This window comes from Halichoerus grypus, chromosome 1 (assembly GCF_964656455.1).
Source record: "Halichoerus grypus chromosome 1, mHalGry1.hap1.1, whole genome shotgun sequence".
Lineage (NCBI taxonomy): Eukaryota > Metazoa > Chordata > Mammalia > Carnivora > Phocidae > Halichoerus > Halichoerus grypus.
In genome coordinates this window covers 201,321,282-201,336,120 of record NC_135712.1, presented here as the reverse complement: position 1 = coordinate 201,336,120, position 14,839 = coordinate 201,321,282, and the positions used below count along the sequence as shown (strand labels likewise).

General features: G+C 48.2%; 1 protein-coding gene across 2 annotated transcripts; it reads left to right on the top strand.

Moving 5' to 3' along the window:
* The first annotated feature begins 1,402 nt into the window (after positions 1-1,402).
* On the top strand, positions 1,403-11,908 carry CCR9 (C-C motif chemokine receptor 9). Of its 2 annotated transcripts, none has more exons than XM_078061743.1 (3): positions 1,403-1,555; positions 8,131-8,174; positions 9,768-11,908. In XM_078061743.1, the coding sequence occupies exons 2-3, from the start codon at positions 8,154-8,156 to the stop codon at positions 10,854-10,856; spliced, it is 1,110 nt and encodes a 369-aa protein (XP_077917869.1). In that variant the 5' UTR covers positions 1,403-1,555; positions 8,131-8,153; the 3' UTR covers positions 10,857-11,908. The 2 variants fall into 2 exon arrangements, with proteins under 2 accessions (XP_077917869.1, XP_035963520.1); XM_036107627.2 differs by having other exon boundaries at positions 8,128-8,174.
* Positions 11,909-14,839: the final 2,931 nt, after the last annotated feature.

Genomic DNA, 14,839 nt, shown 5'->3' with positions numbered 1-14,839 from the left:
CAGAGGGAGAAGTGAAAGGCCAGAGCCCTTGGCTGGGGGACCGTTTTAGACACAATACTCAACGACTCTGGGCCGAGAGCAGGGAAGTCATGGTTCCCTCAAGGCTCTGCTGAATCAACGGGTGCTTTCATTCTTACTGCTCACGGTCGGTAGCTCTCGTACGTGCTGCTCGTCGGCCTTTCCCATGGAGAGAGTAAACGGAACCGCATCTGAGGCATCACTGTGCTCTGCGTGAACGGACGGTGACAGATGGGCCGAGGGTCTGCGGAGGGCCACACTCTGCCGCCCCGGGGAGTCCACGGGGCGAGGAATGCCCCGAAGAGAGGAAACCGGTCTCCACAAGGGTGTAGCTGTGATTTTTCCCCCAGAACAAAGATAAAAGAGAGGTCTTCGTCGTAATGACAAGGAACTGACTTGGGTCTTTTTCTCTGTTACAGGCAGCAGAGGGTATGGGCTGCAACTTCTATTCCAGGGTTATGCCCTTACACGCCCCTCCATCGCCAGGTGCAGCACCTGACCCTGGGACCCGGGAGGGGTGCAATTATGTCGTGATCGAAGGCCCTACCAGAGCCGTGGGCTGCAGACCTTCATCTGTGGGCTTCATTAAGAACATAATATTTCATACGTTTGGGCTTTTACAAAAATGTCATTGAAACAGCCATCATTAACCAGATGAAACGTGCTGTCAGTGTCCGTGTATCGGATGGATAGTGGTCACGTCAAAATGAAAGCTTACTGTATCTGACCCCAACTTTAAGGTGTCTGTGACCCTCCAACGCTCCCTGGCTTCCTAGACATCACACGCGTGACTTTCTAAAGCAGCGCCCTTCAGTCGGATTTTCAGAGATCTGTGCCGTCTGCTGCAGAAGCCACCCACCTCCGTGGGGCCACTGAGCACTGGCAACATGGATGCCGTGACCAAGGAACTAGCTACATTTCAATCAGTTTGGATTTGAAAAGGGCCCTGTGGCCAGTAGCGACTGTGTCTGCCTCAGGTGGGAGGGCTCTACGGGTTTGGGCAAAGCTGTCAAGGCCAAAGAGGGTGACACGGTGACGGACAGTGCTGGGGGCGCTGGGCCCCTGCAAGTCCAGCCAGACCTGGGGGAGACCTTAGCAAGCTGGCAAAGCTGACCGCTCTCAACAGCCTCTCTTCCTCCCCGCCCCCCCCCCCCCCCCAGTTTCCCTGTAAGTAGCTGTGCTGTCTAGGAAAAGACATTGTTCTTAGCCTCTCCCGGCTGTAGACGAGTCTTCAGGGAAGATGGTTTCCCTTAACCCAGTGGTTCTTGGTTTTTCACTTCTGGTTGCAAATCATCAACTCTGCTGATTGCTGGAGCTGCAGCTGGTGACTCCCCATCCCCACCCTCCAGGGCCACCCCCCCAGTGACAACGCAGGCAGGGGTGGCCTGACTTCCTTTAGAGTGTTTTTGCCGATGTCGTCTGCACAGAGCGCATAGAAGCCTTGCCCCTCATCCCAGGCAGAGAGCAGACCAGCCTTCCTCCCACACACAGCTGGTGGGGCCACCTTCTCCTGGACCCTCTCCTGCTGCGCTCCACAGTGAGTATCACCCTTCTCATCCTCGTGTCCCAGGGTCTCCTGTGCCCTCACTGTGCATTGCTTTGATGGCTTCTAAAACCCAGGCTTTTGCTCATTTGTCCAGTGGTCATGAGCACCAGGGGCTTTGCTAGAAGCTTCCAGGGAGGCAAAGGTGAATCAGGTAGTGGCTTGCCCAGGCTTCCTAGGATGAGTAATAAGACACCCTCCCACCCACATATGTGAAGTAAAGGTTCAAGGCAGTCTGTTCTGTGATTTGTTCCTTACAGGAGGGAGAAGCAGGCACTCGGGACAGGTGACAAGAAGGTGGTCAGCACTAGGAGAGTGAAGCCCCCAGGAGGGCCTTGGGTCTGAGAGACTGCCCCATGGACAGGATGCCCGGGGCAGCATTCTCTGTAGCAGTGAGAAATTGGAAGCAAGCAAACTTTGCACCGAGAGGTGACTGGTTAAGTGAACTGTGACATAACCAGACAATGGAATACCCCACAGCTATCCAGTCTGACGAGAGCTCCACGTTAATCCGCAAAAGTGGGCTGGGAAAGAACGTTAACTAGAAAGCCGGATCGATAAAGACTTGTGCAGTCCGATTCCCTTCCCATTAACTGTGTGTGTGAGGTTATGTTGCAGAGAAAACGTCTAAAAGGATGCATCTCAGAAAGTGACCAATAGCCAACCCAAGAAAGGGTTGTTTGAGCAGTTTTAATTGTCGTCATCGTATTGATTTGCTCTGGGGTTGTTGTTGTTGTTATTTTTGTGCAATATGAAATGTACAAAATCTCCTTTATAATCAGAAAACAGCAAAGCTCCTTTATTTTCAAGGACTCCTCAGTGACTACGGCTTTGTCTTTTCCAACACGCGTACCCTCTGCAGTTTCCCGTCAGCCGAGGCTCTGTAGCTGACCAGTGCGACAGGCGAGCTGTCGCCGAGCCCGGAGCTGGACATGGGGGGCGGCCACCAGCCTGCCGGAGCCCGTCTCCTCCTCCCTCTGCTGAACAAGCCCCTGGAGCTGGACATCTCTTTTCTCCATATCTGTCTGTCTGCTCTGAAGCCCCTCACCAGGACTCCCCACTCACAGGCTACTGCGGGGCAGGGGGCGGGCGCCCGACCCAGGCTTGCACCCTGCTAGATAGCTAGACAGCTCAGAGACCCTGCTTTCAGGCCGTGTTAAAAAAAGCAGAGCTACCAAAAAAATGCAAGAGATGATTCAATCTCAGTGTAGCAAAGTGAACAAAAATCAAAGTAACACCCACATTCCTCACTCGCATTAGTATCTGTATCCAGCTCACCGGCTCCAGTGCGCAGGGAGGCTGGGGTTCCATGATGAGGTTTTTTTAAAGTAAACTCTACACCCAACAATGGGGCTTGAACTCACAACCCAGAGATCAAGCATCCCAACGTTCTACTGAGTTAGCCAGCCAGGCGTCCCTCCATGATGATTTTCGTGTCGATTACTTAAGGACAGAGGAGAACAGAAAAATAATGGTTGGATAGTAATGGATGCCAGCCTAACTTTTCTCAGAGGTACTTTTTTTTTTTTTGTAAATTAACAGCTCTCTCTTCCTTCTACCACCACCAAAGCTCCTATACACATCTCCTATTTTCTGGCTTTCATGCCTTTGTGGATACGTTTCCCTGCTCTTGAGCAGTGTTCTCTCCCCTCATTGCACTTCCCCATCCTCCCCAGCCTTCAAGAGTCAGCAAAAAATGTCACCTCCTCAATGAAGCCCTCTTGGGTTTCCCTAGCACTGGAGTCATGATTTCCTCCTCTTAATTCCCAAAGCGATTGGTAGCATTTAGCATTGTTGGTATTTGCAGCAATGACGTATCCATTGTACTTGAATGTGAGCTTCTTGAGGACATGGATCATGTCTCATACCGTGTTTAAGCCAAGCAGGTGTATCTGGTGTCAAGACACACTGAAGGAGTAGCTGCGGGATGCAGAATGTTCCCTCTTTCTCACACAGCCCTTTGCATTCTGCAAAGAGCATTGCACTTGACCTTGCCACAAGCCCTTGCAAGCCAAGGAAATCTAGGCTCGGTGAGGGCATGTCACTTCTTGCTAAGGTCCCACAGGCAGAAAGGGATGGACCCAGGGACAGCTGGGGGTCCGTCGTGCTTCCCCTCACCACATCCATTATGCTGCGGGACATGGGCAGGCTTTTCAGATTTGAGCGGTTGCAGCCCCATAATGAGGCCACCCTAACACGGGCGAGAAGAGATTGGTGCAGTGCTGAGCCAGACACTGGAGCACTCCCAGCAGACCCGAAAGGGGCCTGCTTTCAGTATGCTTTGTTATGTGTGGGTGTTTGCCTCCTTCTCAGGGGCGAGAAGAAAATGAAAGCGAGCTTGGAGACTTTGCAATTGGTGCAATAAAATCTCCCAAGAGTATTCTGTTGGAGGAGGGGAACTAGATGGAGGGACTTCGGCAGTGTCTTTTGATGGTGGGTCTAGGGAGGAATAGGTTTTGATTTTACTCTTTGACTCTCTCTAAATTTTCCATGAGCCAGACACACATTTATAACAGCAACAAGACAAGCTTCACAAAAAGCTAATGTAGGATCTCAAAGTCGCAAAAAGTAGCCACAGAGAATTTAATTACCAGTCCTGGCTACCTTTCAGGCCACCTGGAGCAGGCTGTGAGTACCTTCTGGGGACGAGCTTTGCAAACAGGTGTATGGTGTAGGGAATGGAAGCACCCTGGGGCTTCTTTAAAAAAAAAAAGTTGACAAGTTATTTTTACGATAGTTCTTAAAATAAAATTTCATGCACAAAGTAAAATATTTAAATGGTTTACAAAACCTAAAGGAAAAAAATGAAAGTCTCACTTTCCACTGGCCATAATTGTTCAATCTCCTTCCAGAAAATGTTTCAGTACTGATGAGCAGTGAAGTGTGTAACTTTTACATATTTAAAAAAAAAAAAAAAAAAAGTCTTCTACCTTGCGTTTCTACCTGATGCTCTTGGTGACCTCCTTATATCAGTGTGAGGTCTAATTTATTCTCTTTATGGACTACTTGTGCGTTATTGAAGAATGTATCAAAATATCACCAATTGCTGGGTATTTAGGTTGTTTCTAGTTTTTTTGTTCTGCAAAAAAAATGCTGCCACATGCATCTCCCAAGGTGTGTCTTTATGTTCTTTTGTGAGAATAACAATAGGGCATGTTTCCAGCAGATCAAGTGCTGAGTCAGAGCTGTTGTGCTTTGTAAATTTTGACAGAGATAGCTTCATCCTCTGAAAAGTTTGCACAGGGCAAGGGCAAGAGGGCAGGAGGGGTGCAAATATTAACCATCCTGTCTCCAGCACTGGGGAAACCCCAAAGGGCTTCACTGAGGAGGTGACATTTTTTTTTTTTTGCTGACTCTTAAAGGCTGGAGAGTGTGGGGACACGCAATTTACACTCCCCACTAACTAGCTATAACTAACCATAACAAAAGCCATTCTTTCTTCTTTATATGACTTTTTTCCCTTGGGAGTTTGTTTTCTTTGATATTATCTCTTCATATTCAGGCTTTTTATGCAGGTAGAAAGGAAGCCCCAGGTACTAGAAATATATGAAGTGTTTTCTGGCTAATGTCTCAAAAACCTATATCCCTGATCCCCAAGCTGTCATAGAATTACACGAGCTGCTTTGGGAATTTCCACGTTTAACTGGGCATTTTTTTTTTTAAAAAGATTTTTTAAAAAGATTTTATTTATTTGACAGAGAGAGAGAGAGATAGCGAGAGCAGGAACACAGCAGGGGGAGTGGGAGAGGGGGAAGCAGGCTTCCCGCAGAGCAAGGAGCCAGATGTGGGGCTCAATCCCAGCACCCTAGGATCATGACCTGAGCCGAAGGCAGACGCTTAATGACTGAGCCACCCAGGCGCCCTGAAAAAAGAATTTATTTTTTAAGAGCATGTTTCAGAAACAAAATAGAGGACAGTAAAGTCAATGGGACGATATGGAATTTGGCGGCGGGGCGAATCTCTGAGATGAGGCCAACATCCCTGCTCCCAAACATCCACCACTAATTTCAGCATCCATTGGTGAGTTTCCAATCCTAGGATTCCTTCTGTAGCTAGTAGCTGGCACCATAAGAAGAGCTTTCTCGCCTCTTCATTTATTTTCTCATTTATTTGCATCAGTATGGATTCCTGGAGCCTCACGTAATTGGATGTGCTAGAATGATTGCCACCATTACTTAATTTGGTGCCCAAATCACCTCCGATTTGGCTAGTGGGAGCCCCAGCAGGTTGGCACCTACGTCCTTTTGACGAGTCCTCATGGTCCTTCAAACACTTGCTTCCTGATGCAAAAACAAAAAACAAACAAAAAAACAATCAGTTCCAGGTTCATCTTAGTTTCTCTGCCCCAGCTCCAGAGTCAGACATTTCTCAAGAGTCCTGCTTCCTTTTCGTAGAGGAAAGTATTTAGAAACTAAGATCTGGGCACTGGATGCTTATTCTGTTGTGTCATTTCTTCTGGGTCCTTTCAGGAGACAATACATGTACATATACACACAAATCATCTGTCCGTCTGTCTATCATCTATCTATCTATCTATCTATCTATCTATCTATCTATCTAAGCTTTAAAAACATGAGTCCAGGGGCGCCTGGGTGGCTCAGTCATTAAGTGTCTGCCTTCCGGCTCAGGTCATGATCCTGGGGTCCTGGGATGGAGCCCCGCATCGGGTTCCCTACTCGGCGGGGAGCCTGCGTCTCCCTCTCCCTCTGCCCCTCCCCTCTGCTCATGCTCTCTCTCTCTGTCATGCTCTTTCTCTCAAAATAAATTAAAAAAATCTTCAAAAAACTAAAAAATAAAAACACGAGTTCATCTTGAGCCCTCAATTCCAATAACCAGCACAAGGCACTCTCCAGGCATTTTTGAGAAGTTGCTGGCAAGAAGGTCGCAAGGCACAAGTTCTGGCCACCTTCTTCCTCGCCTGCTAAAGGCCAGAGAGGACTCTGAGGAAGGAAGAAAACGAGAACGTTTTCACGAGATTTCACTGTTTTTCCTTTCTTCAGTTGAACCACTTTATTGGGGTCCAACTACAAAGAAACTGCACATTTTTAAAGTGCAGAATGTCAGTTCTGACATACATATATGCCCACGAAACCTTCACAGGATCAGTAGAGCGAGCATATTCTTCACCCCCACCCCCCCAGGCTTCCTGGTGTGCCTCTGCCCCTCCCCCTCCCCCCTCCCCCTCAGCACACCCTCCCCTGCCTCTTTCCCTCTCTTACCAGGAAATCACTGGTCTGCGTTCTCTCACAATAGATTAGTTTGCATTTTCTAGAATTTTATGTAAGTAGAATCACACAGTATGTGCTGCTTTGGTCTGGCTTCTTTACTTAGCATAATTATTTTGAGAGTCATCCGTGTGGCTCTGTGTGTATCTGTTGCTCATTCTGATTCCATTGTGTGGCCACGCCACGGTTCGCCTGTCCCTTCCCAAGACTTGACAGACATTTGGGTTGTTTCCAGTAACTCCTACTTTAAATAAAGCTGCTGTGAACATTCGTGTATCAGTCTTTGTATGGACACATGCTTGTGTTTTTGTTAGGTAAGTACATGGGAGCAGGATGGTTAGATCACAGGCTGAGTGTATGTTTAACTTTTTCAGAACCCGACAAACCGTTTTCCAAAGTAGTTGTACCACACATCAGGTGCTGAAAACTGCCGTACTTTCAGAAAAGGAGGTTGAGTCACCATGCTGTATTATGGAAAGGAAACCAAAAGGTTAAGGTTGGATCTATGAAGGGGAATTGTTTTCTTTTAGAAATTTAGGGCGTGGTGCTGGACGTGGTTCTTTGGAATATGCTCCCTAAAAGTATAAAAAAAATGGCCAGCTCAGGCAGAGACCCTTCCTTGAAGAGAGGCAAGCCGTTTTTCCCTGAGTCATGTCGGGGTGGGTTTACAGAGATTCAAAGCACATACAAACAATAGCCAAGATCTATTTAAGTCAGCTTGGAGGCTCTTTGTGTTAGGGAACTAACTTCATCTTCTTTGCTAAACAAATCCTGGGACCTCCTTTTCCTGCTGGAGTCAGGGGACAGAGAAAATAGGGCCCAGTTTCCTATCCTGGGCTTGTAAATGGAGCCTGTAGGTAGGCGCTGGGGCTCTGAACCCCTCTGGGAGAGAGACCCAGCCCTTGTCCCCCCATGTCCTTGCCACCTGGTTACCCTGTGGAGTCTGGGCCCAGAGGGTTCTCAAGTCAACCTCTGTCCTATGATCTTCAGGAGCCCCCTGGTTGATAAAATAAAGGTGGGGGCATTTAGCAAAACAGCTCTGATTGAGAAGTTGAGTCAAGAGAGAACGAGCTAATGTAAAAAGTACGTGCTGGGAAAACATTGAGGCCCCGAAGGGCTCTCAGAGGAGAGGTTTCTCTCATTCCTCTGTTAATGACCAAGATCATTTTGAAATCTAGAATATTCAGCTTGACATCAGTGTCCTGTGGACTCTAACTTTTGCTTGGGATTCTTTCTTTTCATAAGAACAAATGAATTTAACATTCAATTTCCACCTTTAGGTGTTTATTACTGTTCTTTTGTAAGACAGACCTCCTTTTGATTTTTGTCCTCTCTTACTAGAAGCAAGCTTGCATCTCTGATCCATCATGATGGCCACAGAATTCACAGTGAGTATAGCCATGCTCCTCAGTCTCCTCCAAACGTACTGTCGTCTTGCCTGTTTTGGGGAGTGTGGGAAGGAACCCGCGGTGGGGAGGGATTTCTCTGCGCGGTCCCCCTGGGGCAAGATCTCGGCTGAGCTGTGCCCCAGAGGGGCCATCGGCCCTGGCACAGAGGTCTTTGCAAACACACAAAGCCAGAAGAACTTTGGGGTATGTGGTGAAGTGAGAGGAAAATGCTATTTGAGATTTTATTAACGGGTAAGCGTGTTTATGATTTTTAACTAGATGAGCTTGGTTCTGTATGTCTGTTCTTTTTTTTTTTTTTTTTTTTTTAAGATTTTATTTATTTATTTGACAGAGAGAGACACAGCCAGAGAGGGAACACAAGCAGGGGGAGTGGGAGAGGGAGAAGCAGGCTTCCTGCCGAGCAGGGAGCCCGACGCGGGGCTCGATCCCAGGACCCTGGGATCATGACCTGAGCCGAAGGCAGACGCTTAACGACTGAGCCACCCAGGTGCCCCCTGTGTGTCTGTTCTGAAATCAAGACAAACAAGGGTGAGGGACAATCCATAATGTGGTTTAAAAAAAAAAAAAACCCTGGTGAGCCCATCGGTTGGGCTTCTTGCATAACAGGACAGAGCCTTTAGAGAAACCACAGAATGGTCTATGGGTGTTCAACTTATACAGCTGCACAGGGCCCGTACTTAAAAGTGCCACCTGTTTGATTTAATGGTCTGCTGTCTTGAAATTCTTAACAAATTTTGAACAAGGGATCCTGAAAATTATGTTGCCTGTCCCAGTGTTTGTGTATGTGCATGCACGGGAGAGGGCATGAATGTGTGTGTGTGTGTGTGTGAGTGAGTGTGTGTGTGTGTGTGTGTGTGTGTGTTGGTGTTTCATGAGCAGAGGATACATAGCTTTCAGAAGACTCAGAGGAATCTGGACCCAGAAAAGTTAAGGAGCCTCTAAGGAACCTTTTGGGAGTATGGAATAGAGAGGAGAAATCAGAATCATTCAGAGTTTGATAAAAGTTTTGTGCCCATCATTGGTCCCAAAGGGGTCATACCCTGTCTGAGCACTTGTCACATGTCCTGTCACTGTTGGTTTGCCTGTGTGTGCCCTCCACTAGGAGATGGGTTCCACAAGAGTGGGGAACCCTGTCTGACTTAGCTGCTACTGCATTTTTAGCACGCACACAGTACCTGACGTAGCCTCGGTGTGCGATAAACATTCGTTGAACATATAAATCTGCCAGGTGATCCAAGCAGACGCTCTCAGAAATGCCTACTTTCGGGGCACCTGGGTGGCTCAGTTGGTTGGGCGACTGCCTTCGGCTCAGGTCGTGAGCAGTCCCCTGCTCGGCTGGGGGGTCTGCTTCTCCCTCTGACCCTTTCCCCTCTTGCTCTGTCTCACTCTGTCTCTCAAATAAATAAATAAAATCTTAAAAAAAAAAAAGACATGCCTACTTTCCATGCATACGTGTCTCTGTCTTGTCATAGACTTTTGGGATGGGGAGGGTCATGTGGTCCACACCTCTGCCACACTGCAGTCCTCCAAAAGATTGTCCTTGACCTAACGGTGTCTGGTATCTCCTTGCAGAACCCCATCTCTAACATATCCGACGACTACAGCTACCACTCCACGTCTTCCATGGATGACTACGTGAACTACAACTTTCCGGACTTATTCTGTAAGAAAAACAATGTCAGGCAGTTTGCGAGCCACTTCCTCCCACCCTTGTACTGGCTCGTGTTCATCGTGGGCGCCGTGGGCAACAGTCTGGTCATCCTTGTCTACTGGTACTGCACACGAGTCAAGACCATGACCGACATGTTCCTCTTGAATTTGGCAATTGCCGACCTTCTCTTTCTCATTACCCTCCCCTTCTGGGCCATTGCCGCCGCTGACCAGTGGAGATTCCATCCCTTCTTGTGCAGCATGGTCAACAGCATGTACAAGATGAACTTCTACAGCTGCGTGCTGCTGATCATGTGCATCAGCGTGGACCGGTACATCGCCATCGCTCAGGCCATGAAAGCGCAGACCTGGAGGCAGAAAAGACTCCTGTACAGCAAAATGATCTGCTTCACTGTCTGGGTGTTGGCGGCCACACTCTGCATCCCAGAAATCCTGTACAGTCAACTCAAGGAGCAATCTGACATCACCATCTGCACCATGGTTTACCCTAGTGAGCAGAGTGCCACAGTGAAGTCGACTGTCTTGACCCTGAAGATCGTCCTGGGCTTCTTCCTCCCTTTCGTGGTCATGGCGTGCTGCTACACCATCATCATTCACACTCTGTTACAAGCCAGGAAGTCATCCAAGCACAAGGCCCTGAAGGTGACCATCACTGTCCTTACGGTCTTTGTCCTATCTCAGTTCCCCTACAACTGCATTTTGTTGGTGCAGACCATCGATGCCTACACCGTGTTCATTTCCAACTGTGCCATTTCCACCAACATTGACATCTGCTTCCAGGTCACCCAAACCATCGCCTTCTTCCATAGTTGCCTGAACCCCATCCTCTATGTCTTTGTGGGTGAGAGATTCCGCCGGGATCTTATGAAGACCCTGAAGAGTTTGGGTTGCATCAGCCAGGCGCAGTGGGTCTCGTTCATGAGGAGAGAGGGAAGCGTGAAGCTGTCATCCATGCTGTTGGAGACAACCTCGGGGGCTCTCTCCTACTGAGGGGTCTCTGCTCCGACATGGATGGCCCTCTTCGGAAGTCATGAGAAATCCAGGTACGGCTGCCCCACGGATGCAACTGGAGGGAAACCAATGACGAAGAAGAAAAAGGAAGTGTGGAAAAAGAAAAACCCAGAAAAAGATGAATTTGGGCAATTACTTAATTTAGACTTTCCAAGCCAGAGTTTTCCAAATTGACTGGCTGTCCCATGAGACTGTCACTGTCATTGGCAGCAATGGCCGCAATTTTCAAAGGAGGACCAACAGACGATCTTGCAGACCACCCTGGCTTTTTGCCACTTGCCCGAGCATTAATGCAACTGACCTCTGGAGGAGGCATCTGACTTCCTGTCCTGCGGAACACCCTGGCTTTTTGCCACTTGCCCAAGCATTAATGCAGCTGACCTCTGGAGGAGGCATTTGACTTCCTGTCCTGCAGACCACCCTGGCTTTTTGCCACTTGCCCGAGCATTAATGCAGCTGACCTCTGGAGTTCTTCTGTGACTCCACAGCTGGCTGCAGGGTTGACCTGCCCAAGGACTCTGCTTGTCCACTCGTGTCACAGGGGTTGGTCAGACTGTGCAGGGACCCTGAGAGCCCGAGTTGGCAGAACCGGCCCTAGCTCTGTCATGGGCTCACTCTGCTGAGTGGCTTTTGGGATGGTCCTCTTTGCTCCCTATAAAACGGGTTGGTTTTATTGAGCCTCTTGTTTCTGAGCTTGCTGGAAAGATATCTGCCTCCACGCTGCTTCTCCTTTTCTTACTATATAGTGCTGACGTGTTCAAAGGCTTCCAATTGAGAGATGAGGCTGAAAAAAAAGTAATACAATTCACTTTTGCTTTGTGTCTTTTAACTATCTGGCTCTCACATGTGAAAACATTTTATATATTGGAAAAAGTGCTTTTTGATGACTGTGTAAAATACCCATTACTTGTCACTTTCTTCATCATTTCTGCATTTTAAAAGTGTCCCATTAAAGGTCCAATAGCCCTACTAGAGTGTGAAGAATAAGGCCAAGATAAGGAAATAAAATCTCCAAAATACCTTAAAAACCATCTTGACTGCCCATTTGTTTGTTTATTTTTTGAGATTTTATTTAAATTCAAGTTAGTTAGGGGCGCCTGGATGGCTCAGTCATTTAAGCATCCGACTCTTGATTTCGGCTCAGGTCATGATCTCAGGGTTGTGAGATCGAGCCCTGCATGGGGTTCCCTCCTCAGTGGGGAGTCCGCTTAAGATTCTCTTGCTCCCTCTCCCTCTGCTCCCCTCTCTCAAATAAATAAATAAATATTTTAAAAAAATAAAAAAAATAATTCAAGTTAGTTAACATATAGTGTATTACTAGTTTCAGAGCTAGAATCCAGTGATTCATCACTTGCCTACAATACCCAGTGCTCATCACAACAAGTGCCCTCCTTAATGCCCATTCCCCACTTACTCCCCCCCCACCTCCCTTTGGGTGCCCAGTTGTTTTTTTTTTTTAATTTTATTTATTTATTTGACAGAGAGATAGAGAACACAAGTAGGCAGAGAGAGAGGGAGAAGCAGGCTCCCCGCAGAGCAGGGAGCCCGATGCGGGACTCGATCCCAGGACCCTGGGATCATGACCTGAGCCGAAGGCAGCCGCTCAACCGACTGAGCCACCCAGGCGCCCCTGGGTGCCCAGTTTTTATCTCTCCTCTGGTCAAGCTTATTTCCCAGGTTTGTCCCAATGAGTCCAGTGGAATTTCCAAGGGGGGCTATTCGAGCGGCACACAGACCACCCGGCTTTGCCACTTGCTCTCGAGGAGGCATCTGATTTTTTCCGAGAGCTGTGAATCACCACCGGGGTTTCAGTCCCAACAGCATGGCTTCCAAAGGGGGCACAGAAGCCCCGGACTCTGCCACATCCTCCTCCTCCTCCCTGTCCACGTCTAAAGTACATGTTCGTGAGCAATAAAGGGAGCACAAAATGGGCAGTAATACGAAGGCTTTGCTAACCCATCCCGTGTGCAGGCGGCTGGGGGTAAATAAGCATCGATCGGTCTGGGACCAGCAAAGAGACATGGGCCCCAGTATAACAAGCGCTGCTTACAGTCGAGGGGAGGGTGACGTCCCCAAGGCCAGTGTATGGACAGAGCCATCGCTCAGCTACCGTTTCCAGGAGACCCCAGGTGGCTTTTAAGGAACTCGGGAGAATAAGCAACAAGCACGGTTGCAGTGAGGTGGAAAGAACACTACTGAGTTTGGCTTTTCCATTCAGTGCCCTTCTGATACTGTGCTTCTGAGACCATGTGTCACAGGGACCCCGGTGGAGCTGAGGACGTGCGGAGGGGTGGAGGGAGACGGGGTGAGCCCTGATTGTGCTTGCTGGGTCTACACTCGGCGTAGAGTTACTTAAGACACACCAGAATGGAGATTTTCTAGGAGTTGAGAGGTCATGTACTTTTGACCAATGCACGTTAGTTGGAAAAAAAATGCTAGGGACTCCACCTTTCTCCCCTCTGATTTTTACGAAAGGGGGTGTGCAATGCCCTGAGAACAACAAACCCGGGTCACATCTGACAATGGTCATGCCTAGTTCCAAGGGCTTCCTTTAGGACATGGACTGTCCCTACTGTCCCAGACCTAACACAGCTCCAACATGGGATTAGACAGGCTGCCATTGGACCACATGGTAAAGATTTTAAGTATGTTTTATGGCAAATTGTCTTAGTTTTTAAATGATTGCATAAATAGGACCATTTTACATTCAGACGAATCTAGGTTTTGGTAGCAGATTTATCCAAAGATAAAAACGTTGGAAGAGCCAACACAGGGAAACCCGTGAGGAACTGTGACTCACTCGACATTTCTAGAAAATACGCCGTGTGAGTACTTTTTGAAATAAAGTTCAAAAAGGGTTATCATATCAAATTATGGTTGACGAGAGCTCCATAAATGAGAAAAATCAAGAAACTGAATTTGAAAGATGGTGTGTTTTCATGATCAAAAAAGAAATCGTCTTTTTTTTTTTTTTTTTACCAAATTTTTTTTTTTTAAACTAAGTTTAAGTCCACACATCACAACATGGACATTCCAGTGGGGTTGTTGTTTTGAAGTAGTGGATGGCTGGAGATTCGTTCTTCTGGGGCTGTGGAACATTCATTCGCTCAGCAAACATTTGTGTATGTACTATGAGCCAGACCCTCTCTACTCACCAAGGCTATAACAGGTTCACAGTAGCCCTTTCCCTCAAGATGCTAACCTTCTGGCAATATGGAAAAGCCAAGCGCCATGTGGACTCAGATATGAAGGACAGTATGCAAGGCTCTGTCACGTCCCTCGGCTGAGGCACGTGAGGAGGCCTCGTAAGGCTTACAGACTGGTTTGTAGATAGTTCCGAGGACAAGCTCTCTGTGGCAGCCTCTCTGGGTGAGCCGCTGAAGAAGCGTCTTTGCGTGTGTTCCGGATCTGCTGTATGGGCCAAACACCCTCACCGCACACATCATGCCTTGTGTGGGGTAGATACACTATGTGGAACTAACAACCTTGTTAAAATTTAAAACTGGTCATTTCTCACATGTGTAGTTCATATATCAGAAGTCAGCTGCCGGAGAACTTCGGAAAAAATAGAGACTGGCAACCTTGAGCAACATCATGTTATGTCCTTAGGGTAGTAGTGCTGCCCTGTTCCCTACGGGCAGGCTGAGAGGAACCGGTGGTCAAGGGAGGGCTGGCTAGAGCGGGACTGGACACAGTGCCTTCCCATGGCCTGGCGAGGGCTCGGGTCACTCCCTGTTGGCTCCCATGAGAGAGGCGTGTGCTCAGAATATCTTCCCTTTGGCCAGAGCCGTTGTTACAAGTGGTTCTGCGCAAGGAAGCGACCAGTCCCAGTGAGCGCCTTCCATTGCTCTGGTGGCCCTTCGCTGGAGGCCGTCACCGCTGTGGTGCGGTGGTGATGGGTAGTGCGTCCACAATGGGCTTCAAGGCCCCGTGAAGGCTGTCATGAAGCATGAAACCTTTGG